We start from the raw sequence: 25,997 nt of genomic DNA, 5'->3' as shown, positions 1-25,997 counted from the left end.
AAGAAGATACGTACTCATATCTGTTGCATCACACCGTGTGATTGTCTCGTTCGTTTAGTTCTTGTGCGAGCTTTTCTCACTAAATTCTCAACGAAATAAACTAGTTTTTGATCCTTCCACTGCTGCAGGTTGATCACCGACATCCCCGCGAAGACCGAAGCAACACACGGTAAGATCTCTTCAAGCAGAACAAGATCAAATACCTCGTTGCATACGTGACTCTCGCACTCGAGCAGAAATAGGTCTCACAGCCATGCATGCATGCAACACCCATTGGCTGCAGGTCAGGAGGTAGTGTGCTACGAGAGCCCGCGGCCTCAGCTCGGCATCCACCGCTACGTCTTCGTGCTTTTCAGGCAGCTCCCCAGCCGGCAAGCTGTGGATGCCCCCGGGTGGCGGCAGAACTTCAACACCAGGGACTTCGCGGAGCTCTATAACCTCGGATCGCCGGTCGCCGCCGTCTACTTCAACTGCCAGAGAGAGTCAGGCTCCGGTGGGAGGAGGATGTAGCTTGGATATGCATACATGTACACAGTATACAATACAGGCTCTGGTGAGGTTGGGGACCTTCCTCTTTCTTCTCACCTCTCTTTTCTTACAATAGGGAACAATCTATCTATCAAGAAAAGCCAATGTGAATATGTATATAAGAGTCAATAATGTTTATAGAAATCCTAGTCATTACATTTTTCTTGATCAATTGTTTAGGAGGTTCATTGAACTTTTCATTTAACTAACTATCTTCTGGATTTAATTTTCACTTTTAAGCATAAGATTGTGTGCATCCTAATTTCTTTCAAAGAAGGAAAGGGAGTTTGATAATTGCACCTCCAATGAAACTAGAAACCTACAAATTAGCTTCAATTAATCTGATACTAGTAATGGTTTTCTATCTTTTCGACTAAACTAATGGTTCCAATGAATGATATCATCAACTTAAGATAAGCAAACCAAATGTAAGATAAGCAAACAATCATCCAAGCTTGAATGTTCCATAACACAAGCATGACCTGTCACAGATCCATGTTTCAAGAAGCAAACTTAAAGGTGTTACCATCACTAGAACAAGTTTCAAGATCCAATGAAGTTGAGCATCTCAAAGAGCTTAGAAAGAAATGCCACCTTACAACTGGTAAAAAAAGTAACCATCTTTTGAGTTGGTAATCTTACATTAATATTACAATAAATGCAGGAAAATTAAGGGTCAAACCTCAAATTCCAGGGAACAAAAAGTTTGTGGCCTAAGAAATGTACTTTGAGATACAACCATAACACTCATGCAATATTACTCACGAGCGCAACCGACAGCTTGCATAATCAAAAACAGCCACCCAACTGCGAAAAATAGAATGCTCATCAGGCCATATGACAAAGGATAATATGACTATAACAAAAAGGAGAGTTACTTTTGTGCCTTCAAACTCAAGGATTGCATAGTTCTTTTACACGATAAAAAATGAAGTTCACATATTGCCAACAAAAAGAAACCCACTTTCTTTTTAATAGAACCCAAGTCAGAAGATTATTTGACTTGGAACATATATGCATCTAAAGAAATGATCATAGCTAGTGGATCACACTTATACTAAAGAATGATTAGTAGGACAGTTTGTTACATGCTCCAACTCCCACATAACACAGATATTTGACAAAGATCAAAAGTCAACCAAAAGAAAAAAGGAAATCACAGTTACATAAAGAAAACAGAGATCAAGATTATTGATAGAAGCAGAACTGACCTAAAGAAAAACTTCTTCGATGGTTGAAAATTTAGGAGAAAAAGATGGAAGTCACATTTCAGGAATAGCACATAAGCAATCCCTTAGGAAAAGGACACATTCCTGTCCCGGCAACAAACTGGTTGGGACAGATGTTCTAAACTAACCCAGCAGATCTAAAGTATCAGCAGACACAGACTAGCTGCTCATGCAAATGTTCTTTACAAGTAGTAAGGACTTGTCATAATACACATCATAGGATATTAATAGACTTGTCATAAAATGGACAAAATTATACTCCATGGAATATTCTCAATTAAATATCAGACTCCTAGACGCAGCTCCTAAAGAGTCCACACCTAACAAACACTTTCTGAGCTGCCATCTATTATATTAGCAACAATAATCTGGCACAGGTAAATATTATATAGCACCAAGAAAAATAGTTTAGTAGAAAAACTTCTTACAGAGAACAAATAAACATATAAAAAAGGAAAATAGGCAGTGACTTCATTGCTTAATTATATAGTTTTGATAGATAGACCTTATCAAGTAAGAATCACAAGAAAGAATTTCACGCACCAAAATGGTCTCGATCTCTTTATCTGATATTGGTATGCGCTTTGGCAAGAGTGAAGCCTTTCCACCTGCAGCAGTGTAGGAAGGTGGAGCAGGAACATCCGATCGGAATCTATAACTTCGAGCATCGCCAGATGATGAGGCAGCCTTGGGTTGGGATGTTACATCTAAAAAAGAAATGCAAATATGAATTACCATAGGAAGGTAAAACTTGGAAAAGAAGATGTATCACTTATGTCCATAACTGATAGAGTAAGGCCCATTAATACCTAGCAAAATGTCACACAATATCTGCAATCACCGTAGAGCCTAGGAAGCATGGATACACTGACATGAACAGGACACTAACACAACATGTACACAGTGACAATTAACGTGATGAATCTAGGGCTCCAAGATGTAAAGGGCCTACTTACTACGAAAGTCCCAGTGCTATTTCTCTGCTGTTTATGTGCTGGAATGGGCCCAAAATGATTATATCCAAGAACTGCAAGCAGTGATTGTTCTCTTGTTCTCATCAAGATTCATCTACAACAAAGGATCTACTAGAGGCTCGGGCACAGAGAAGTAGGAAAATTACAAATTGCCCACCAGACAGATTTGGCACTTTCACAAGATGTGTTCTAATTCATGGCACTTTATCCACCTGAGACATCTCCGTTTGCCATGTTACTCTTTTTTACTCCACCTTATGCATTTTGATAAGGGAAAATACACCTTTAAAGCCTTAAGCAAGGTTCTAAAGGCTGTGTAAGTCCATTTGGGAAGAAATAATTTAATTTGCAGAATGGAAAGAGATCAATGATAGGTACCTTTTTCATTATCCTCTAATTTTCTAGTTATTTGATGTTAACATTTGTGATGTTTCCTTATGATCATTGTTTCCGACCACTTTTTATTGCTAAGGACATGCAACCGATGTAAGGCAAAAAGAAAACATCTTAAGAGGCTTATGTGTTTCAAAGGAGGACAACCAGGAAGGGGCGAGGGATTGGTGATGAGAGGTGAGGCTAAAGGAGAAGAGAAAGATTACAATCTTGGGGATTGAAAATTAGCAAAGAAGACGAACAACAATCATACTTTGGGGCTTATTTAAGGCTTATCCTTAATTACCTTTGCACCCATCAGCTCTACAAATTTTTATGGGAGGCTACTTTTTTCCTTCCACGATAACAAGGGCAATAGAACAAATAAGATAAAAAACCGAGGATTTTCAATTCAATGAAGTATTATCAGGAAGTAGAACATAGCTGGCTTAAAAGCATAACCACTTATCTCAAGTGGGCAATTATTCTAAATTTCCCTAGATTTAATTATTTTTTCAGGGAGGGAATCATACTGCAGATAAAAATTTTAGTTATGACATGCTCCACCAAATATTTTGTACATGGTTCAATCCTGTAATCGAGAGCCGCTAGGAAATTTAATGTTTGATATCTCTGAAGTTATGTGCATAATTCATAATTACATATGTCTTCTTTTCATGGGAAAGTAAAAGCAATTAGGAATCAATCAACAAGCGGAAGAAAAAAAAATAATATATTCATTATATTCTCAATATAAATAATCAACTAAGATGCTACATATCCGGATTTGTACACGATGAGATATGATTCTTCATTCCCCTTGGATCTCATTGGCATTACGTTCATAAAACACAATTCATGCCCACCTTCAACCATATTGTTAACAACGTGATTTATGTTCCTTCTTTCCCTGACAGAAAACAAACATAACCAAGACGTGAATCTCAAATTCAACCATATAGTCGGTCGGGGAAACCCAAATCGATGTTTTAGATCAACGTAACCCCGTGACCGTAAGCACGTATCATTAGCACGATTACTACATTCTTCTACGCCGATGGAAACATGAAAGACCTCCACTACGAAGGGGAAAAGGAAGTTAACATACTTGATTCGAGGAACGTTGTCTCATCAGAAGCCGGGGACGATCCTACGAGAATCAATCAAATCGATCGTAAGAAGGAGCATTTAGAAACCCTAAAAGGAAATGTACGAGGGGGAGAAAGAGAAGAGGATGGAAGGACCTGTGGGCTTGGGCGGATGCCTCTGCGGGAACTTGATTCGAGGAATCCTCTTCATGGCTTTGCTTGGGTTGCGCTCGTCTCCCAATCGCCCTCTCGCTCTCCCGTCCTCGAGAGAAGACCCAAATCGCTCGGTGACTAGTTATTCACACGTGCGGCGCACATGAGATGTAGCCGCGCGGCCACGTCTCCCAAACCGGAACCGGCCGAACCGTTTCGATCCGGCCTAATTGAGCCGAGTTGGACCAATTTTAATAGGATTTTAAATTACACATATACCTTAGATTTAATTTTACAGTATATATAAATATAAAACAGTAAATCACCATATATTGACTGTTAATATAATGAATGAAACATAAATTTACTTTGATACCCGTTAAAAAATGTTGGAAAATACAAAGGTGAAATAATTGGTGAAATTAAGAAAGGATTATTAAAAAGTATCCAAAATATTATTTTCTTAAAGTTCAATGATCTTCATGTGGATTTATCTATTTTTATTTCGTGTATTTTGTTGATCAGCATCTTAAGAGAATGAATGAATGCATGAATAAATGGTTTTTCTTTTAACGAAAAAGAAAAAAAAAGAAGTATCTGTCATTGGTGCTTTGTGATCCTCAACACTTGTCATGTAGTGCTGATTCACATATCTTGATGAACATGAGACCATACAATTTTATTGAATCAACTGAAGGAAGAGTGAGATTTCCGAGTAAAGTGAACACTGAGCAATCATGTTGTTGCGACCTCCTTTTGCTGCGATTGATTGCTCATGCATGCAGACGCTGATGGAGGGAGTCTACAGCAGATGCTTCTCCAGCTCTTCGGGCCCTGGAATTCTGCCAACGGAAGAAGAGCTTGTGATCTCACTCACCGTGTATGGATCAGTGTATGATGATAGTACTGTTGATAGCTATATATATATATACGTATGAGAGAGAGAGAGAGAGAGAGTCTCACTTCTTGCAGTCGACGGAGGGGGAGAAGGTGAGGTTGAAGCGCACCCCGCAGAGGTGGGGGAGGTTGTCGGCGCGCGGGTGGTCGATCCCGGGGAAGAGGTGGGCGGCGCGCTCGAGGCATTCGCAGATGGCCACCAGGTCGTCGTGGGTCTTGGTCGCCTTGCGCAGGTCTCTCACCCCGCTGCAACACTTCGGTCCTGGGTGCGCCGCCTTGTCGATCAAGTAGGGAATGCACGGCACGATCATCTCCGTAATCTTGCTGCATGGGGGAGCCTTCGCAGGCTCCCATGCCGAGGCGGCTGCAAGCACTGCCAGGAGAACGAGAACGCGAGCCATGGCCGTCGAGAGTGCTGCAGAAGGTTGTTGTTTGTGTGTGTCTGTATATATATAGCGAAGGAAGAGACGCTGATCGTGTCATGCGAAGGAAGTGCGTGGATGGCGAAAACTACGTGATGAGGAGAAGAAAGAGTCGAGTGCCGTGACGGAATTTGCAGGAGAGAGAGATGAATCCCCCCTGCGAGTTGGGTCACTCGGATCTTGCACGCCAATTGTTCGACCGATTCACGTTCTGGTTCTGTGCCCGGCCGTGGTCTCTTGCAATCCTTTTATAGGAGCTTACGGAAGGAAAGCTCGAATCTTTGATGAATTTAACTTAGAGTTGGCTGAATAGCCAGGTGTTTCTGTTGATTCATGAACTGTTTGCTTGAATGCCATTGCTCACACAATTGTGTTCTCACTGGGCTTTGTAAACGAGGAAACATGAAATCAGGAAGGGTCCAAGGATTCTGCCAGTAGAAGAAGATCGAAGAAGCAAAAAATTGTTTTTCTTGAGATGTCCGAGATGGATTTATGTCCTGATGCTGCCAGCATTCACTACCTTGACAATTTTGTTACAATAAAAGAACTCGTTACTTCATAAAACTTAGAAAAGGGTTTGTCTTAAGAAAAGCCGAAGCAACATGGATCTTGAGCTATAATTTTGCTGAGATATTACTTGCTGCAGTTGAGAGCCAGTAAAAGAAATTATGCATTTGTGCTAGCTTAGTTTTTATGCTAATGAGAATCATAAGAAATTACATGATGCTATTGAAAAATATACTGGCTTCGTCTAATGAACTTTGACTTACTTTAGTTGTGGTTGTCTTTTATATTGCACAGTTTTTAAATTTTTAATTGCATTCATGTAACTTATTTTCTTTTCTTGTATGCAATCTGGGGAAGAATGAATTAAAAAGTTCAGCTAACATACATGGAGCATAAAATTTTAGAGCTCAGAAATTAGTTTAAGAACTCTCTTTTTTCGATGTATACCATAAAGACACAATAAATGATCAGTTCATGTGCATCTGGTGCTCATGTTGCATGTAGATTATGTGAGGTGTGCTCATATTTAATACTATTTTCGAAAGTGTCTCCTAAAGTAATTGATTTTGATGTTCTGTTTTAAATTTTACATCATTCCTCTTTGTAATTGATTCCAACCTTCTTGTCCTTTCGATTGCTGTTGTTGTACATGCAAGGCTTTTTTAAAATTTGTTTCAGTAATCTTTTGTAGTTTTTGATGCCAATATTCAGTTTGATAGAAGTAGAATGATGCTATGACTCGTCAGTGATGTTTCAGCAATTAAGGAAGTAGAACTTGTGTGGTTGTTTCAGCAATTGGACTTTTTTCTTGTGTTGTCATGGAGGTTCCATATATCATGTTGAATATTCTAGCTATGCATTTATGTCTGTAGATGTTTCTTTCTGCTACTTTTAATTGCTATGTTGAAGCCTTAGGTAACGAAAATTCAAAGATATTTATGCGTTTGTCATGGTGTTTGTGCAAGTTGTATCTTTTATCACCATCCTTGGACATCATCTTTTGCGCATTCTTGTGGTGGGTGATCATTACTATGTGTTTGTCACAAAGATTTCTTTGTGAGACAGACCTGCCACTTCCCTCATGCAGGGCACTAGGTTCTAACTTTGATCTTGCAGAGGATAGCTTCTGACAGTTGCTTTACCATGGTGGAGCTTGACCTGCATATTGAGATTATGATGAGTGTCCTCCATTGCGGTATTGCTACATTGACTGCATCTACACATTCCAGACATTTGAAACTACTTCTGGAGATTGTAGTGACACTCTCTGCGCAATGATGAAGTAAAAGCTTATGATGTATCTGTGTAAGTATGTGAAAGCACTTGTGTTTGTATTATGCAAAGACATGCATGTGCTACTTGTGTAAATCCATTACTTTTAGGTTTATATAAGCAGCACAAATCATGAGAGAACTTAGCATTTAGTTTTCTGAGCTATAATATCTGTGCTTGATGGTTGTTCTTACTCCTCATTGTTCTTCATGCCAACAGTTTCAAATTTTATCCAATTGTTTTAAGTTGATTCTCATCTCAAACAGTTCCTTCGACACACATAAGAAGGACGTATTCAATGCACAAGTCTCTCGCCAATGAGGGGTCTAGGAAGAGTCAGTGTAGATAATCTTAATAGATTGTTATGTAACATTTATATTGATAGGAAGTATATTATTATTAGTCTTCAAATTTGAGATGTTTGTGTCTGATTGTTTCAGAGTTTTTTGTAGCTCTGTTTGGTATTCTGTAGTAACAGAGTTCATTCTTGCCATGTACTTCTGCATACAGCCATATAATTTGGACAACTTCATAATTGTTCAGAACTAATCTGTTCTTCCTAATAAGCTGCAAGTCATGTGGATTTTAATTTTGTTTGGCAACCATCTTAGCTATCTGGTTTTTCATTATTACTTGAGACTAAGCTTAACTCAAATCTATTTGTCGCCGTCGTGATTAGAACAAAGAGATGTGACCATGGATATTGATATAATCCATCTTACAAAAGCACAAGGAAAAATGGCATGTAGAGATACACAAAAGCTGGTCTCTATTTGCTTTTAACTTATTAAAGATCTACAAACCTATTGGTTACACTTACTATCAGAACAAAGAGATGTTATTAGCTTCTTTCACTTTGGAATGCTTCCAAAGATTGATACTGATATCTTTTCTTCATATACTTCTGTTGTATCTTTACCTATGGTCATTGAATACTCTGTGAGCTTTCTTTCAAAGATTTGTTCCACATATGTATCATGATATGCTCAACATTCATGTCTAATGAGTTCCTGACACATCCTATGTGCATCCTGCAGCTTTGACTATGTCTTCACTTAACCTGCTTAGAGATACACAATAATTTGTAGAGCCCCACAGGCCCACACTTACTGATCTCTTAGCTCTTAGTGGCCTCTGATAGAGATCCAGTCCTGTTGCTAGACTGTCAGTTCCTGTAGCTGTGTTCAGAATGATTGTGAATTCAATGTAGCAGGGTTTGCTTCCCACTGCCTTGGCAATAACCAGTTAACCACTACTCTTTTTCCACCTCATTTTGGCACATTTGTCTTCTTTTTGTTTTGCCATTTTATTCAAGATATTTACTATTCTCATTTGTCATCATAATCAAAGAGTGCCAAGAGCAAAGCCTGGAAGTTTAAGTGTGAGATCATGTCATCCAGATCAATACTATCTCCAAGGTGTTTCACTTCAAGTTTAGCAGTAAGGTGATAGTGATGCATGGACAAACAGGGAAAGTAATACAAGTATTTGATCATAACAAGATATGTACTAAGGAACCACCCTGTACTTGCATCAGCTCATTTTTAATGGTAGCAAGTGGATGGATGATGTAATTGGTTGTTCTTTTGTCTCTTAGGGATTTGGGATGAGTTTACTGATACCATGATGCATTACCTGCATTGTTTCACAATTAGCAGCTACTGATGTTTGCATTTTGTTACCATGAATACTTTTCAGCTGGATATCTGATCACTGAGCAATTTACTGATGTTTCTGAAACTAGTGTACCTTCTTGTGCAACTCTCATGTCTCCTCTTCAAACTCAAACACTCAAGTGATCAACATGTTCACTCAGGATTCCACAAGAGAGAATACCAAGTATTGAACTGCTGTGAGTCATCTGTATTACAGTCTTGTTTGTAGTTTTGTTGCTAGCAATCCAACATATTTGATGGTCAGTCAATCTCGGAGTCTCAGTAGCTTTCCTCTGAAGATACTCTGATCTGATGGTCTTAAAAACATTAGCCACAACATGAGTTTTTTATTGAGATCATGTTAAACTTTCGGATTCACAGACAAAATAAAAAGATCTTCAAGTCAAGCAATGACTACAATGTACAGAGCTTATGAAATTTCCTAGCAACTCTCAGACTGACTATTACAGATTCAAATGTATTATCCTTTCCAAAGTTGTACACATATCTCATGCAGTCAAGCAAGTTCTTGGTTCTTCTCAACCACCCTCACCTCCTTTGCAGATCTAAGAATGGCTGCCTGAGGTTTTGATGACAACAAGAACAAATCGCATTCCATTACTGGTGGCAGATGACATGACCAAGAAGTGTTGCAGAACAAAGAAGAGTACCTGCTCTTTGTTTGTCTCCACTGAGAAGCCATCAACAATGGCCAAGGAGGACTTCTTCTTGTAGGTGCTTGGTGGGAGAAACTTTGCAAGTAGCTGGTCATGCTTGCTGCTCAGGTAGGTGTCAAGCTCCTTCATGCCTTCCTTTGATCTAATGAAGCAACATTAAACATGCAGGAGATCTTATGAACTCAGAGAAGGTGAAGAAGAAGAAGAAACAGAAGATACGGACCGATCAGCACGAAGGCGCTCGTAGACTGGATCAAAGTTCATGAAGACAAAGTAAAGCTGAGTTTTGTGATCTGCCATGGCCACCTGCTCCTCTGCTTGCCTTCTGCCTTCTTGTGGTCACCCAACACATGAGATGCTGGCTTCTCTCTGCATGGTCTATTTATACTCAACATGAAGCAGGAAGAGGAAATGTGTCACAAGCTTGAATGAAACAGGCCATCTTCCTCAACTGCCCTGGATTCTCTTGCCAACCAAACACATTGCCCTTTCACTTGTATAATACTTGCTAATATACTACATTTTCTTTACTGAGGCAACCCACCAGGGATGCTCTTTTGTTGGCACTCCTGTAGGGTGTTAGCTTAACAGCTTCATGTTGCCGGTGCAAGGTTTGCACCATATAATTAGGATCAATTATGCTTGCACTTGACACATGAGAGAGGACATTAAAGTATTATATATACATCGGGTTATTTCCTACCAGTTTAAGCTTTTGGGTTTAATGGTAACCCAAATTTAAATAGTTATGACGAACCATGTATACACTCATTTATATTTTCTTCCGGTGTTTAAGTAATATTTATACAATGCTCTTCTCTCTATTCTCTTGTATTGTATACTTGGGTTCAGTTTCAGGTGTCAAGCCTAATTAGTATGTAACATATACTTGTGGACTTATTTTTCTATTCAAATCCATTTCAAATTCAATGAAGGATATAACCTAATCTAATTTAAGTAGGCTTTTACCCATCCCTAAGAAATCAAATTTTCCTTCAAGCTTCTCAATTGCTGTAAAGATGTAATGGACAATGTTACAGTCACTTGATCTCCCTCACTACAAAAAAAAGAGAGAAAAAAAAAAGGTAATCAAGAAGTTGCATCGAAATGATACAATTTGATCCATTTTTTGTAATGAAATTTCTGTATTAACAAATTCTAAAGACCCCTGTCATAGGAAAGTAAAGAAATCTTCATATAGACAAAGAGGAAGTTAGAAGAACCAAAATAGGTTGCAACTCTAATTCACAACAAGCTTGTCTTCAAGCAGAAACCACCACCTTTCCATTTTTTGGTTCAATGTTCAGAAGTTTCTCAACATTATTTTCCTTGTACTTCCATCCCTTATACATCCTAATGGCTAGTTATATTCCCATATTTCTTAGAGAGAGAGAGAGAGAGAGATTTCCAATGATGTATAGCTCAGTAATGATTTCTTCAGGTTCTTGACAAGGATTTCATGTTGAAGTCTTTGGACTCTCTTTACAGTGAACTTATTCTAGTTTCTCTTTATCCTTCACTTTCCTTTCCTTTTCCTTTTTTTTTCTTATATAATCTTCTGCTAACAGATCTACTGAGGTTATGGTATCAGCCAATAAATTGTTTTTTCTTCACATGCAAGTGATAGACATATAGTTGATGATTGCAATCAGTTTATTGTTTTCTAAAAAGAACTGTAAATGGTTTAAAAACGGAGAGGGTGGCTGCATGGGACAAATGATCAACAGTATGGCATCTATATCACAAAAGTTGGGGGGACAAACTCAATCTAATCCTCAACCTATCCCCATATAATATGACAGTACTAATTTTAGTCATCAACCACATAACCTGATCTGATTCATCTGATCCACTTTCCAAGTAAAATATGTCACAATTATTTGCCAAGCTCTAAGGAAACTTTAACCAAGATGAATTACTTATATGACTTTGCCAGATGTGGCTCGACTTGAGGCACAGAAGTGGTAAAATCTAAGATGTCGAGGTCTTGCAAAACTAGTATCAGAATTAATACCAGGTAAGACTCCTATGATACTCAAGTTAGAATTAAATCGATATAGGAAAAAATGAATATAGGGTGAGTATCATACATGAGAAGGGTTCATTTTTATAGTCCTGATTGTATATGGCTAGGGAAAAAATTATCCTATCAGATTTGATTAAGTGAATGTTTTCTATTGGCATTTGACATTAAGGCCATAAATGAACTAGCCTATTCTGCTGGGATTTGACTAATTAGGATAAAAATATTCATTATATCAGAATATGTCATGCATTTATTTTTTTAAAGGAGATTAATAAAAATGTCAAGATCAGCCAGTGCTGCCTTACTATATATTTTAAGCCAATTACCAACCTATTTTTTCATCAAGTTTCATAGATAATAATTTGCAACTTAGAGTGCTACTTATCCATAGATTTTGACTTGATGGCACACCCTAAGAAGACAGTCCTAAAATTTTCAGCAGAGGACATGTAACACAGGTTCCTCAATGTGCTAACATAGATCTTGTCCACAAAGAAAGATTTGGCAAATTGATGCTGTGCTTACAATCTAAAGCTAACATCTTGACCAATCAGTACCTCAAATTTTACTGCTTTACCTCTTCAACAAGAACACAAATAAAGAGAACTTGCAGTTCCTAAACTAATCACCACCTTAAACAACTTCCTGAATCCACATCACACTAACAAAAAGTATAATGAAGTTTTCCATGAAAGTGTGGCCCATCAATCTTTTAGACATTGTAATTTGAAGCTACAGGTGTCGGAAAAGTTCTTATAGGAATAATTAGCTTGTGGCAGCCAAGCATTCATACAGCATTACATTTTTTATCTTCCTATCAATATGAAGCAGAATTCATCGATTGAATATAAAAAAAAGGAAGTATAATGAAGTTGATCACCAGAAAATTGAAGTTCAACCAGTTCTTTATCATTGGAGCTTTGGCTCAATGAAGTGGGACTAGGTCTATATTAGGATATAATAGAACTTGTCTTTTTTTGAAAGATGCATGTGATGAATCAATCTAATCACACATTTTAAAACATGATTAGCTTATGCAATCCATGCAATGCAACTAACTGTGAAAAAGATTAGTTGTGACAAAGCAAATCCTTAAATCATTGGAGATAAATTAAGATAATCATGCTGCCCATGGTTGTCAATCATGCGGGTCTTGCAAATGGAGTAAACCAAAACACATTTTACTGCAATATCAAGTCAACAGATAGAGGAAGAAAGATTCAGAGCATTTGGAAGGTAACAATCATAGGCTCCATAATTACTTCCCATCACAAGCTAGAATGAGAGCATCACCACCAAACACTGCCAAAACAAATCATTGTCCACATGATTCAAAGGTTGTGGACTGGATAGATGGAAATTTTGGTTTATGATATATCAAAAGCTTTCTCCGTGAAGCGAAGAGATCGATACCAAAAGAAAGACACAGAGAATCAACAATCAAAATACAAGATTTAAGTGATTCGGCACTTATTATCAAGAAAAATCAAATTCTTCTTGACGAGGTCAATAAGAGATAAGGAATGATTCTTTCTCTTATATTAATCGAAGCTTAGGCTTAAGCCTCTTAGTATACCCCTCACACAAATCCTAAAGAATTTTTCGTATTTTTCCTCTGTGCATTCATCTCACCAAGATATTTCTAGAACAATCAAATCCTCATTAAAGTTTCTTGTCTTCCAAGGATACTAGCTCAAGGAATTAAAAAAAAATTTACCAACCCCGATAACAAATTGTCTTCTGACTACGATTGGGTGATCTGCTCTCTCGTAGATCTGACACATTGTGGATGGAGCTAACGACCAAGATTACTGGCCCAGGAATCCGTGTGTTGAGAGCATGCCTTTGTAGCCTGCAGTTGTATCCTTTCTCCATCTACAATCAACCGGTCATGACAACCTTGTTATGTTTATGATTAAAGGTGATAGAAATCGAAGAGCATCAGAAAAGATTGCACCTCGTGAACAGAGCAAGCAATCTAATTACCTGGATCAAGAAGAAGAGGATGCCGATGAGTCCGACGGAGTGCACCAGCGGCATGGTGGTATTCTGGTACTCTACTCATATTCTTTTGACGCATTCCTTCGAACATGTCAAAGGCGTCACTTATCACAGTGGCGACGAACAGAGACGATCGAAGATCACAGTGGTGTTCAGCCAACGCTCGACGCACGAATATTTTTTTGGACTTACCAGAAATTTCACCTGAACTACGAAAGTGTGGGACCCACATTCGTTGTAGCAGAATTCGCCATCGAAAAGACTGGTAAACAAACGAGCTGCAGTTAACAGGTCGAAAAACTGTTTCGTACAGACGGTCGCAACTGAATGTGCGACGGAGCGACGCAGAGGAGCCCACATGGTGAAGGCCCGATCTAAAAACGCCCCGACTCAATATGTTTCGATCTCGACCGTCCGTTTGCATCTTATCTCATGTCGATCACTTCCCGTCTCTATAAAATGAAGGGGAACAGGCGATTAGGGTTTCGTGGCCGTCATCTGTTCAGTGTCTCCATCTCCGTCCTTCTCGTTCTCTTCGATCGCAAAGGGTTAAAGAGACAGGGTTTGCCCGGCCCCGTCCGCCTTGACGAAGCTTTAGCCTCGGCCTGGCCCTGTAAAGGACACTTTTTGTATCTTCTTCTTCTTGTTGTTTGCTTCCGATCCTATCGAACAAGCAAGGCAAGATGACGGTGAAGCTGTCAAAGGCGGAGAAGAAGGTGGTGTACGATAAGAAGCTATGTTCTCTGCTGGACGAGTACAGCAAGGTGCTCATCGCGGTCGCAGACAACGTCGGCTCCAACCAGCTTCAGAACATCCGCAAGGGCCTCCGCGGCGACTCCATCGTCCTCATGGGCAAGAACACCCTCATCCGCCGCTGCATCAGGATCCATGCTGAGAAGACCGGGAACAAGAACTACCTCAACCTCCTCCCTCTCCTCATCGTAAGTTCCTCCCTCGTGTATCTGTTGATCCTTCTGTCTTTCCGGGAAATATCGCGGCTTTATGATCGAGATCTCTTTCTCTTAACCATCTGTAGTTGTTTGCTTTGACAATTGCAACTTTGTTCTTTTTGTTTCAGGGAAATGTAGGTCTGATTTTTACAAAAGGCGATCTTAAGGAAGTTAGTGAGGAGGTTGCCAAGTATAAGGTATGCACGCTTTCAAGAACCCCTTCTTTTTACTTTTGAATTTGCCTTTTAGTTTGTCATTTGTTTATGGCCTTAAGATTTCATTATCGAAGTTATTAGTTAGGTTATTTTCTTAAATTATTTACATGTACATATCCAATACAATGAGAGGTATCAGAAATATCTTTACTTTTCTGCATGTTGCGTATATTGGAATTGTGCAGAACAGAAATGAGATCTCTGGTCTTGCCCATAGTTCTTCCTTTGACAGTATTGAGTAGTCATTCTAAATTTATACTATCATAAGAAAGTTGTGGATACCTTTTGGCCACATGGATGCACAATATTTAAGACATTTGTAGGCTAGTCTTGAATCTCATTTGTGATTGGATTAGAAGAAAACACTTTTGCCTAGTGTGTAGTACTGGGAGACATCAATATAATAATTATCTTGAATCTCATTTGGTTTCAATTAAGATTTGTGATTGCTTGAATACTTTCTTTTGTTCAACTTTCCATCTAAGAAGACAACACGAGAGACATCATAGAGATTCATTAGCTACATTACTTGTGGTAATGTATCAACTCTTCAGATCATGCTGGATGCATGATACATCATATATATCTGCATATTTGAATTTATGCAGCGACTGCTTTGGATACATGTCCTGAGCTTCTTGCTGATGACAAGTATCAAGTGCTCTTCTGTTATGAAAACTTTTCTTCACCCTGTTTTATAATTTTCTATCAGCTACTAGCATTGTCCTTGTAAAATATATCAACAACATTTCTCCTTTGTTGCTCTGTATCATGTCCCTAGTCGCATCGGACACTTGGGGCATGCATCCTGACTCCTGACTTAATAGATCCTTGTGTTTTCGTGTGCTAGTATCTTTTGTTTTTTCAGTATATAGAACCTTTGCTAGGAAAGATCTTTCTTGTATTATATGTTAATTAATGGAATAGATGAGATGAATTATAATTTCATAAAAAACATGTGGGTCTAAAATTTGTGATCAAGAATTCTCCCACTTTCCCTATGTTCCATTTCTGCTTACATTTTTAGTATTGATCTGCTGCTGTTAATGTTGGATGGCTGGTGGAGTTGTAGTCTTTCTTTAGTTGATAAAATTTGAACTAGCATTCTATTTCTTCTCTGTTCTTATATTTCAGGTTGGAGCTCCTGCTCGTGTTGGGCTTGTTGCTCCTATTGATGTTGTTGTCCCCCCTGGAAACACTGGATTGGACCCTTCACAGACATCTTTTTTTCAGGTTAACAAGATATCTCTCATGTTTATCATGCAAAAAATTGTTTGTGGTTTCATCTTAAAGTTCCTTTTGCTTTATTACAGGTGCTTAATATTCCAACCAAGATTAACAAGGGTACTGTGGAAATCATTACCCCTGTTGAGCTGATTAAGAAGGGAGAAAAAGTGGGCTCATCTGAGGCTGCTCTACTTGCAAAGCTTGGGATAAGACCTTTTTCATATGGCCTTGTCATTCTATCTGTTTATGATAATGGATCCGTCTTCAGTCCTGAGGTGCTGGATCTCTCGGAGGATGACCTGATCGAAAAGTTTGCAGCTGGTATCTCCATGGTTACCTCATTGTCTTTGGCTGTTTCTTACCCAACACTTGCAGCAGCACCCCACATGTTCATCAATGCATACAAGAATGTGCTTGCTGTTGCAATTGCAACCGAGTACACCTTCCCACAGGCGGAGAAAGTTAAGGAATACCTAAAGGTAGATTGCACAAGTCTAGCTATGGATCTTAGATCTATTTTTTTTCGTCATAATTCTATATGTTATAATTGGTGCAGGATCCAAGCAAGTTTGCTGTTGCTGCTCCTGTTGTTGCTGCAGAAGCTGCAGCGGCACCCACAGCGGAACCTGCAGAAGAGAAGAAAGAGGAGCCTGCTGAGGAATCTGATGACGATATGGGCTTTAGCTTGTTTGATTAGGGTGGGCGAGTCTTTTAAGTTTTTCTCTCTAAGATCAATTTGTCTTTCCAGGTTTAGTTCTACTAAAATTTTGGGATGTAAGTGGAGTTTTTGCTTTTTGATGTGGTCTCTTAGCAAGTAATCATCTGCAATTCTCATTTAGATGTCTTGACTATTAATGCTAATTGCTTAATTTTTTGTGGAACATTAAACTCTGGAAATTATCCCAGAATACCGTCCTACAGTCGATCGTGAAGATGGCATTCAATTTGGTTGGTCCTACCTTATTTGAGATTTGATAAAACATTTGCCTTCTTAAATCATGGTTTGAGCATACCCTCATCTTAAATCTTCTCTCTAGCTATTTTTTCAGAACATATAACTTCCGTGTTGGGGAAAGGTTGGTTTTAACCCTAGAACTATGTGTTGATTTAATACAATTTTTACATGCTAGATTCGTTAGTATCTTATTTGAAGGGGTTTTGAACCTACATCGAATTTGGCACTCTATCATATCATATCAATATCTAAGGTGTAATTTATCATATTATTATCAAGTCTATGTTTAAAAATTAGTCATAGTAAAAAAAGTCGTTTGGTGACGAGAACAAAGTTTGGTGATTCTTATCAATACCAAATTTTGGTGACAAGAACAATGATCGGTCAAATCATTCCAGAGTAATCTTACTGTGACACTAAGGTCCACCTGCTTCGTTTTGGACATGCCATTACTTACAACCTTTTGCATCTTTTAATTACTATGGATTCGATCGTGTAGAACATCTCAAAATTAACCAATTGGGTTGGAGCATCTCGACTTATTTTCGCAGGATAAAAACCTAAACCAATTGAAATGATTATATATATATATATATATATATATATATATATATATATATATATATATATACCACCAGGTTGGAATAAACCACGCCCGGTTCAGTTCTGCGGCGACCTGGCCGTGAGCCGGACGATTTATTCCATGTCATTTACGATAAAGACGGCCGTGACGTTACGAAACCCGTTATTTACGTAGAACCGTTATACTTGCACTGACTTTTTGGTCTTTAATTAATTCGCAAAACAAAAAGGAAAAAGGAAGGGCGGAGGACCGACGAGCAGGAGGGCGGAAAAGGAAGAGGGGAGGAGATGCGTTGGTATTTGGTAGCGGCTCTTCTCACTCTCCTCACCAGTTCCCAGGTGTGATATCGAGACGAACCCTAGGTTTCTAATCGACTTTCAATCTCTGCATTTATAGTTTGACCGATCTCGTCAGATTTGCTTGGTCGTTTGATAGATTTCAATAAGCTTACTAGTTATTGACGACTACGAGCTGTGGCGTAATCTTTATCGGTTCGTTAGTCCGTTGATCAGTTGGATGTACTGATCCTAAATCAATTTCTTGTGGCATCGTCAAGATTGAAGATGTTTGCAAGCTTTGATTGGAGTTACTTGCAAAATTTAGTTCGTCTTGAGGACTATGCAATGCAGATCGGTGTCCATTCTTGCGCGGTAGTTGGAAGATCTTGTACTGGTGGTTAGGATACTACGACAGGAGGAAAAATCCCCGTATGGGAAGGGAATAATTGATCTTTCGCTTCGATTGGAATGATGGCTTTTTCTCGTAGGGTAGACTTTCTAATACCTGAAATGACACAGTGGATTTTACCAATAATATTACTGCATAAGGTTGAACTTTGAGTCATGAAAACGTTCACGTGAAGTGCTGCATTGACCATCGAATCAATCTTGAACTTCTTAGACGGATTTTAGGTAGGTTCCTTGTTCTATCAAAGACCAAATATCTTGAATCTTTTGGATAATCTATTTGCAACATCCTTATGTTGTTTGTTATTTATGTTGGTCAATGTAATCCTGTTCACCTAGTTTTGTGTATAGGGATAGATGGCTAAGATTGTTATTCATTAGTTCCTATCGTTATTCTGATCTTCCTTTTCTTTCTTCTTTGAAAATCATATTATAAGGTGGTTTCTAGTGGTGCTAGACTTAGTGATACCAAGAATCTGGCTGTGTTAACCATCACATCATCAGGAGATGTGCTTCTTTTACCAGTGAAATAAACTTATTATTTGTTTTGCAGGTGGTAATCTCGTTTGACTTAGTAGCAAAAATGAATATCATATTGAGATTTGCCTGGTTAAGGATATTTGCCCATACAAAGATTTTCTTAGATGCATTCATGAGACTTGATCACTTTGATTATTTTGCGAGAAATCATGCGTACAGTTTGGCATCCGGCTTATTTGTATAAATGAGAAGTAGAAGAAAATGGAAAAGGCAGGAGACCTTACCTGTCTTCCTTATGTAGTTTGCTCTGGAAGCCATTTGGCTATTGAAGGAAGTCTTACAAAGATGTGAAATTATTGGCTATCTTGAAAGTGGGGTTTGCAAATCTGATCGAGATGGCTAGCCAAATTAGGAGATGAGTCACATAATAATTAGCTCCAATGATTAGGCTATCTAAAATGTCAGTAAGCTAAGACCACAAACAATCCAGGTGAGTTCAAGTGTCGTGATATATACTAAAAGAGACAGTCTCCTCATTGCGAAACTTGAATCCATGGCTTTGTTTAGTCATGAATAAAGAGGTTAATGAATATTTTGTTTCTACGTTTATGTGAATCTTGTTCAAGAAACTTGAAAAGCTTGCTACCCATGTATGACTATCTGAGTCTTATATGTGTTTTTTAGGTGTACATGATGTTGATTTGATGGAATGTCTGACTTTAATGTCAAATTTTTATTCTAAATTAGTTCGACTTTGAAACTCACTACATTGTTCAAGAAAATCCTGTACTGTCCCCACATCCATGAAGAACTTTAGAGGTGGATGAAACTAACATCTAGTTTCATTTATTCTGATTTTATGTCCTTATCATCTTGATCGTAGCTATATTTGCTACAAATTGGGTAAGTTCTGTTCCTGTAAATCTACCTACTCTTCAATTTGGATATTTCTAGTTTGACACTAGACTTTAATTTACGAGCATTTAGTCTGATCTTATCTCTAGGTTTCCAGATTCACTTTTCAATCTAAAGATACAGGTCCTTTGTGAATCATGCATGAAATTTTTTTAGAATTTCTTGCTCTTGTCAACCTCTTTCATTAAAAAAGAAAAAGAAACTCTTGTCTCATTTTATTTTTCCAAAATACAACATTTGCTAGTGAAATAATTGAGAAATACGTTTTTTTTGTCTGTGTTCCAGGGAATTTTGACAACACTGTCACAAAGTCATGGAAAATACAAATATGACTATGCTACAGTTCCATTTCTTGCAGAAGTTTTCAAGGTACCTTTTGATTATGATTTAAGCTTTTCTGGTGTTCTTATATTAATATACTCCAAACATACTTTAGATCTTTATCAAGCAACTTAATCTCTTATCAGGAAGGTATTGTCAATAGGTTGCCACTTCTACTAACATCTGTGTCCTGTTGCAAAAATTTCAGCTTGTGGTATCTAGCTTCTTCCTTTGGAAGGAGTGCCAAGCATCATCTTCTGCTCCTAGGATGACTACAGATTGGAAGAGTGTCCGTTTATTTCCCATTCCTTCTATCATTTATCTTGTTCACAACAATGTCCAGTTTGCTACCTTGACTTATGTGGATCCATCAACATATCAGATAATGGGTAATTTGAAAATTGTCACAACTGGTATCTTATTCAGGTACACTGCTCATAATGTGAAGTCATCATGTAAAATATCTAGTTTCTCATTGAAGCATTATATTCTCTTGTAATCAATCAGGCAACTTAGCATGCATGTTTAATTTTAGGTTATTTTTCAAAATTATGTTTGTATTCAACATTAATTTTAACAAAAATCAGTTCACATTTAATCTACTTCTTAGCATTTGAAAATAAGAGCACTGTTACTGCCATGCAAGTTAAAGCTCTTTTTTCTAACTGCTCTTTCTTTCAAAAGCTGCCACTCCAAATATTGACTTACTGTGACATGAACATTGGGTTTAGTTGAAACAATTCATGAAAATATTGAGTATTCTGACTACAAATATGACATTAAAATTCTGAATATACTCATGTTAGTACTGAAAGGCAAATTAAGCTAGTTCCTTGACACGAATTGGGTCAGCTTAAACAATTTGTTGAAGTTTGTAAGAATGGTGCAGTTATTGTAGCATGACACTTGAAATCATGACATTTGTTCCTGGCGTTAGTTGGAATCAGAAATAAATCACACTGGATCTTTAGGAAGTCTTCTTCAATGTGTATATTGTTAAATATTCTTTGTACATGAAAGAAAAATTCCCATTGTTCCTATTGGTGTCTTTTCAATCGTTTTCTCTGTTATAAAACTTATGGTTTGTGATTGCAGTGGAATCATTTCCTTTTGATGTTTTAGGTTCTTTCTGAGGAGGAAGTTGTCAACCCTACAGTGGATGGCGATAGTTCTATTAACTGTTGGGACAACTACAAGCCAGGTGCTCTGTTATTTTGGAGATCTATAATTCCTCAAGTTTGAATCTATGCTGTTCTAGAGTTGGCCCTAACAGTTCCATTTGGTACTTGTGGTTTCTTTTCCATTAACATACTGCACTAATTATGTTTTAATTTTACTGGAGTCTATAGGGTAAAGTGATATTGGTACACCAATGTTTGGTCCTTTCTAATAAGATCTATTGCTCAAGCGCTCCTGTTCCATTTTTTTTCATTGAAAGATTGAACCCCAAAGCCCATGCCTTTAGAGTTCCAACTGTTTGAAACTCAAGCCCTATTTTATCTCCTCTTCTCTATCTGGGATCCCTAAGTTCTACCATGTCCTGCTGGCAAGTCTTATTTATTGATGGTGATGTTGTATCCAGAGTGTCAGCATCAATTCTAATTTTGGTCCTTCATAAGAGATTTTATTTTTTTCTTTGTGGTTTATGACATTTCTTACTGTTGGAAACTGTGGATAGATTCAACAGCTGTTTCAGTTCCAACCATTTCCCAATTTTAGTTGTTTCATAACTGAGAGTCATAAGTTGCTATGAAATTGTACAAAATTGTTGATCTGAGCTTTGACATGCCACTAATTTGTTACACCAAATTGGATGAACCCTTGATTTATTTTCACTAAATAGGAGCTGCATGACCGATCTCAACAAACAAAACTTGAAGGGGTTTAATTCTGGGACTGGCTGATTCCAAACTACTTCCATGTTGGAACAGGATTGATTCCAAACCCTTGATTTATTCCAAACTTTTATTTTTTTCTTTGTGGTTTATGACATTTCTTACTGTTGGAAACTGTGGATAGATTCAACAGCTGTTTCAGTTCTAACCATTTCCAATTCAATTTTAGTTGTTTCATAACTGAGATTCATAAGTTGCCATGAAATTGTATAAAATTGTTGAACTGAGCTTTGACATGCCACTAATTTGTTACACCAAATTGGATGAACCCTTGATTTATTTTCACTAAATAGGAGCTGCATGACCGATCTCAACAAGCAAAACTTGAAGGGGTTTAATACTGGGACTGGCTGATTCCAAACTACTTCCATGTTGGAACAGGATTGGTTAGAACACAAAATCTTGAGTAGAGAGACCTAGAATTAGGGGCTTTTGTAAGTTGTAACAACAATGCATTTCAAATGTCTTTTGGCATCAGACATACCATCTGAAAAACTTACAGATGGTCAAACATTTAGTACCCATCAAATGCTGACTATTATAGGGCATGTTGCGATGATTATTTTTCTTGATATTGGTATGTTATGATAAGGGTATTGATCCATAAATGGATTTTTTTGGATGAAACAGGCTCAAGTATCAATATTAGAGGGACAAACAAGCAAATGTGGGTGCTTTGGGTGATAAATGTACAAAATTTTCTACTAATTGTTAGATGCAAATAAATCTTACGTCTATGAATCATTAGTATACACAAGGTTATTAATGTTGAATAGTTTATATTAATCCATGCTTTTGTTCTATGTGCAAATTTTTGGATATACGTTTCTAATAAATAAGATGTGTAGATTATTTCTGTTCCATTCCTTTTGTTGTAAGAAATAAAATTTAAATTAGTTCTTGTCCTCATGTGACAACAAGTCATACTGTTCTTACTATTTGGAGTTAGCTACATAGATCTTTTCCCACCATTGAGCTTTATACAAGGCTTTTTATTTATATTGGTGCCTAAGATCTATAGGTTAGTGCATACAAATCCTTTTAAGAGGGCCATCACAGTGGTTAATTCGCTCCAAATATTCTTATTGTTGAGCTCCATCTTCATATAAGCTTCTTGAGGAAGGGGACACTAGTATTGCAGGAAGATGTGTAGTGGGATTAGGGTTTGAGGCTTTAGTCAGGTAAGAATTTGGTGTGGACCTTTATCCAAGCATGAGAAGGACATCTGATCATTTTCCTCTTTAATTATGTCCACTGGTGACTGATAGACAATGTGATGATTAGAATGACTAATATGGGAAAAAGGAAGATGTCAACGACTAATATGCGAAGGTCATTTTGTTTATCCTCGCTGAATACTGTTTTTCATGAAGCCATTTGAATATTTTGGATCCACTCATTCCTATTTATATCAAACTTCAACTAATGATGATCATACCAATCATATTAACCACCTATATAATTTTTTCAAATATGATGCACAGGTGAAAGGTTGTGGAGAGGCATCTTGTGACTCACTATTTTCAGCACCTATACAAGGTTACATGTTTGGACTCTTGTCTGCCTGTCTTTCTGCACTAGCTGGTGTTTATACAGAATACTTGATGAAGAAGAACAACGACACCCTGTACTGGCAGAATGTGCAACTATATACGTATATACCTTTATCTGTTGTTTCGTGTGTGTGTGTGTGTACATTTGTTAACTTGTCTTTCTCAGCAAATAGAAGCAAGAGATTCATAAAATATTGAGTTGTTAGATACTATCAGTTACCATTGCTACACTTTACTGTCAGGTTTGGTGCAATCTTTAACATGGCACGGCTTATGATGGATGATTTTAGAGTTGGATTTGAGAATGGACCATGGTGGCAACGTCTTCTTAATGGATACACTGTTACAACATGGCTGGTTGTATTAAACCTAGGATCTTCTGGGTTGTTAGTTTCATGGCTGATGAAATATGCAGACAATATTGTGAAGGTAAGTCCTGTATACTTTCTTCTACGACTGTGTATGTGGAAGTGATTTTCCGTACTGCATGTACAATGCTCAAACCAATGACACGCTTAAAGTAGCCATAAAATGGTAGAATATATTGCCTATAAAATTTGCTGAGACATGGCATGTTATTCTGGATTGTTATATCTGAGCCAGTGTTCTATTTTTATTTTTATTTTCTTTTTTACTTGTAGGGATAAAATTGGTTTTCATTATTGTTGCTGTTCATTTTCACTGTATTGTATTTATCATATCATAATAGGACATGGACTTGCTCTTTAGGAAGTAATTTAAATGGAACATGTTTCTTTGAGAAGGAAGGTGAGCCTTGGTTGCCATGGCAAAGTAGCCTTTTTATGATTTGGTGTCAAGTTCAAGTCATGAAAGCATTTCTTGTAAGGGGTAGACTGTATGGGCCAGTCTTTTATGTTAATGTCTTTGTTAGAGCTTGTTAGTCAACTTTAGAAGGTTATTTCTACAGTGCAAACCAAGCCCAAATTAAAAACATCAACTGCATGACAAAGTTGCATTTAAAATTTGACTTACTTTATATGTATGTTTATGCTTTTTGTATTAAAGTTACTTAGAAATGAGAATATTAGAGTCCTTTGAACTTTACTGTCAACAGTTACCATCTTCGTAAATTTGTTCTCTCTCATGGAATCTGAAAAATCCAAAGAAACACAATGTTTATAAACATTAATTAACACGGTGGATATTCTTTTGCCGGCAATATGTTTCTTTTGACAATAATTTCAACTTATCGTGTTTTTCCTCATCCTTTCAGGTGTATTCAACTTCGATGGCAATGTTACTAACGATGGTCGTATCTATATTTCTTTTCAGTTTCAAGCCTACTGTGCAGGTAAGTTGTATACCCTCAAGATCAAATCAACAGCCAAAGTATCAATTTACTGTCCTACATTTTCTATAGGACAAGTGACAAACTATGCCTGATCGGTTTACTACGGTCGACATCTTTTCTGCAGCTTTTCTTGGGCATTATAATCTGCATGATTTCGCTGCACATGTACTTTGCTCCTGCTCACAAGCTCGTAGATTTACCAGCGACAACAAAGGCGGCGTCAGACACACTCAAGGAAATAGCTGTCGAGCCAACGGGGGAGTCATGATTCTGTTGCTATGTAAGCTCAACGGAACAGGATCTGTTAACCAAATACTATTCATATCGTAGATGGAATTGTTTAGAGATGAAAGAAACAGAAGATGTGAATTGAATGCGTGGTGCTTGCAATTCCAGATTTTATGAAGAAGACGAGTCTATCGGACAAGCAAAGTCCGAATAGATTTGCTAGTGCTCTGCAACATAATGCACTAGCAAAGTCTCCAGAAACATAGAGCATAGCCAATGAATAGATTTGTGCCATGTGGTGTCACAGTTAATGTAGAGAGAGAGAGAGAGACTAGTCCTCAATCAGTTTGTCTCATTGATTTTGCATTAAGTATCTCAAGTGTTTATCACCATAGAGTAAACCATTTTCTTCTTTTTTAAGTCGAGCAATTTTGGACCCATGTCACCAAGTATATTCAAATGAATTAAAAATATGGCGACAATGATGATATGTTCGAGACAATATTTATGGATATTTGCCATGCGAATGAGGTAAATTCGGAGACTGTGACCCAAGTCATGTAGTTGTTCATCAATGCCAACCCCTGCCGGTGCGCTGCTGACGGACAGACTGACTGACTGACTGACAACATGTCAATTCCAAAGACCATTAATTAATCTCTCCTTTGCCACTCCCCACCACTTCTATAAGACGCCTCCTCCTTGTTCGAGCTGCTCAATAGACTCGAAGCCAAGGAGAGAGGCGGAAGGAGGAGCAGCATGGGCTCCATTTCTCAACCTGTATCCAATCTCTCCCTCGCCGCCAGCGCGCAGGCGAAGCAGCAACAACGAGATCTGCACTGCTTCCGGATGCCACTGCACTACCCGCGCTACACC

General features: G+C 37.8%; 6 protein-coding genes across 6 annotated transcripts in view; 3 read left to right on the top strand and 3 right to left on the bottom strand.

Moving 5' to 3' along the window:
• Window positions 1-700, top strand: part of LOC103976426 (protein VERNALIZATION 3) — a 2,744-nt gene extending 2,044 nt beyond the window's left edge. The window contains exons 3-4 of the mRNA XM_009391619.3: window positions 129-169; window positions 284-700. Of these exons, the coding sequence (XP_009389894.2) occupies window positions 129-169; window positions 284-510 (268 nt within the window). The 3' untranslated portion in view covers window positions 511-700. The remainder of the gene's footprint in view (window positions 1-128; window positions 170-283) is intronic.
• A 377-nt stretch (window positions 701-1,077) lies between these two features.
• LOC135609493 (uncharacterized) lies at window positions 1,078-4,501 on the bottom strand. Its single transcript, XM_065102827.1, has 4 exons — window positions 4,348-4,501; window positions 4,212-4,253; window positions 2,301-2,464; window positions 1,078-1,335 (listed from the first exon to the last, which is right to left on the bottom strand). Exons 1-4 carry the CDS (start codon window positions 4,400-4,402, stop codon window positions 1,318-1,320), a joined length of 279 nt encoding a protein of 92 aa, XP_064958899.1. The 5' UTR covers window positions 4,403-4,501; the 3' UTR covers window positions 1,078-1,317.
• Window positions 4,502-4,924: 423 nt separating this feature from the next.
• On the bottom strand, window positions 4,925-5,796 carry LOC103976424 (non-specific lipid-transfer protein A-like). The gene is made up of 2 exons (XM_009391616.3): window positions 5,308-5,796; window positions 4,925-5,186 (listed from the first exon to the last, which is right to left on the bottom strand). The coding sequence occupies exons 1-2, from the start codon at window positions 5,640-5,642 to the stop codon at window positions 5,147-5,149; spliced, it is 375 nt and encodes a 124-aa protein (XP_009389891.3). The 5' UTR covers window positions 5,643-5,796; the 3' UTR covers window positions 4,925-5,146.
• A 3,675-nt stretch (window positions 5,797-9,471) lies between these two features.
• LOC135609488 (uncharacterized) lies at window positions 9,472-14,253 on the bottom strand. The gene is made up of 5 exons (XM_065102819.1): window positions 13,787-14,253; window positions 13,522-13,675; window positions 9,998-10,831; window positions 9,769-9,916; window positions 9,472-9,677 (listed from the first exon to the last, which is right to left on the bottom strand). Exons 3-5 carry the CDS (start codon window positions 10,072-10,074, stop codon window positions 9,615-9,617), a joined length of 288 nt encoding a protein of 95 aa, XP_064958891.1. The 5' UTR covers window positions 10,075-10,831; window positions 13,522-13,675; window positions 13,787-14,253; the 3' UTR covers window positions 9,472-9,614.
• A 36-nt stretch (window positions 14,254-14,289) lies between these two features.
• Window positions 14,290-17,101, top strand: LOC103976422 (large ribosomal subunit protein uL10). Its single transcript, XM_009391614.3, has 5 exons — window positions 14,290-14,742; window positions 14,880-14,948; window positions 16,101-16,199; window positions 16,280-16,672; window positions 16,750-17,101. Exons 1-5 carry the CDS (start codon window positions 14,485-14,487, stop codon window positions 16,888-16,890), a joined length of 960 nt encoding a protein of 319 aa, XP_009389889.2. The 5' UTR covers window positions 14,290-14,484; the 3' UTR covers window positions 16,891-17,101.
• An 834-nt stretch (window positions 17,102-17,935) lies between these two features.
• Window positions 17,936-25,603, top strand: LOC135609474 (CMP-sialic acid transporter 1-like). The gene is made up of 8 exons (XM_065102791.1): window positions 17,936-18,069; window positions 20,098-20,181; window positions 20,342-20,559; window positions 21,256-21,334; window positions 23,513-23,682; window positions 23,824-24,010; window positions 24,816-24,893; window positions 25,018-25,603. The coding sequence occupies exons 1-8, from the start codon at window positions 18,019-18,021 to the stop codon at window positions 25,159-25,161; spliced, it is 1,011 nt and encodes a 336-aa protein (XP_064958863.1). The 5' UTR covers window positions 17,936-18,018; the 3' UTR covers window positions 25,162-25,603.
• Window positions 25,604-25,997: the final 394 nt, after the last annotated feature.

Source organism: Musa acuminata, chromosome BXJ1-2 (genome assembly GCF_036884655.1).
Source record: "Musa acuminata AAA Group cultivar baxijiao chromosome BXJ1-2, Cavendish_Baxijiao_AAA, whole genome shotgun sequence".
NCBI lineage: Eukaryota > Viridiplantae > Streptophyta > Magnoliopsida > Zingiberales > Musaceae > Musa > Musa acuminata.
This window is presented reverse-complemented; position numbering and strand designations above follow the sequence as displayed.

Coding starts and splice junctions, on each gene's coding strand:
- LOC135609493 (XM_065102827.1), bottom strand. CDS start 4,402: ATGAAGAGGATTCCTCGAATCAAGTTCCCGCAGAGGCATCCGCCCAAG. Junction 4,254..4,347: donor GCATCCGCCCAAGCCCACAG/GTCCTTCCATCC, acceptor TGATTCTCGTAG/GATCGTCCCCGGCTTCTGAT. Junction 2,465..4,211: donor GACAACGTTCCTCGAATCAA/GTATGTTAACTT, acceptor TTTCTTTTTTAG/ATGTAACATCCCAACCCAAG.
- LOC103976424 (XM_009391616.3), bottom strand. CDS start 5,642: ATGGCTCGCGTTCTCGTTCTCCTGGCAGTGCTTGCAGCCGCCTCGGCA. Junction 5,187..5,307: donor CCCTCCGTCGACTGCAAGAA/GTGAGACTCTCT, acceptor TTCCGTTGGCAG/AATTCCAGGGCCCGAAGAGC.
- LOC135609488 (XM_065102819.1), bottom strand. CDS start 10,074: ATGGCAGATCACAAAACTCAGCTTTACTTTGTCTTCATGAACTTTGAT. Junction 9,917..9,997: donor GAGCGCCTTCGTGCTGATCG/GTCCGTATCTTC, acceptor TTGCTTCATTAG/ATCAAAGGAAGGCATGAAGG. Junction 9,678..9,768: donor TGGAGACAAACAAAGAGCAG/GTACTCTTCTTT, acceptor TCAAAACCTCAG/GCAGCCATTCTTAGATCTGC.
- LOC103976422 (XM_009391614.3), top strand. CDS start 14,485: ATGACGGTGAAGCTGTCAAAGGCGGAGAAGAAGGTGGTGTACGATAAG. Junction 14,743..14,879: donor ACCTCCTCCCTCTCCTCATC/GTAAGTTCCTCC, acceptor TTTTTGTTTCAG/GGAAATGTAGGTCTGATTTT. Junction 16,673..16,749: donor AAGTTAAGGAATACCTAAAG/GTAGATTGCACA, acceptor TAATTGGTGCAG/GATCCAAGCAAGTTTGCTGT.
- LOC135609474 (XM_065102791.1), top strand. CDS start 18,019: ATGCGTTGGTATTTGGTAGCGGCTCTTCTCACTCTCCTCACCAGTTCC. Junction 21,335..23,512: donor TTGGGACAACTACAAGCCAG/GTGCTCTGTTAT, acceptor TATGATGCACAG/GTGAAAGGTTGTGGAGAGGC. Junction 24,011..24,815: donor ATGCAGACAATATTGTGAAG/GTAAGTCCTGTA, acceptor TCATCCTTTCAG/GTGTATTCAACTTCGATGGC.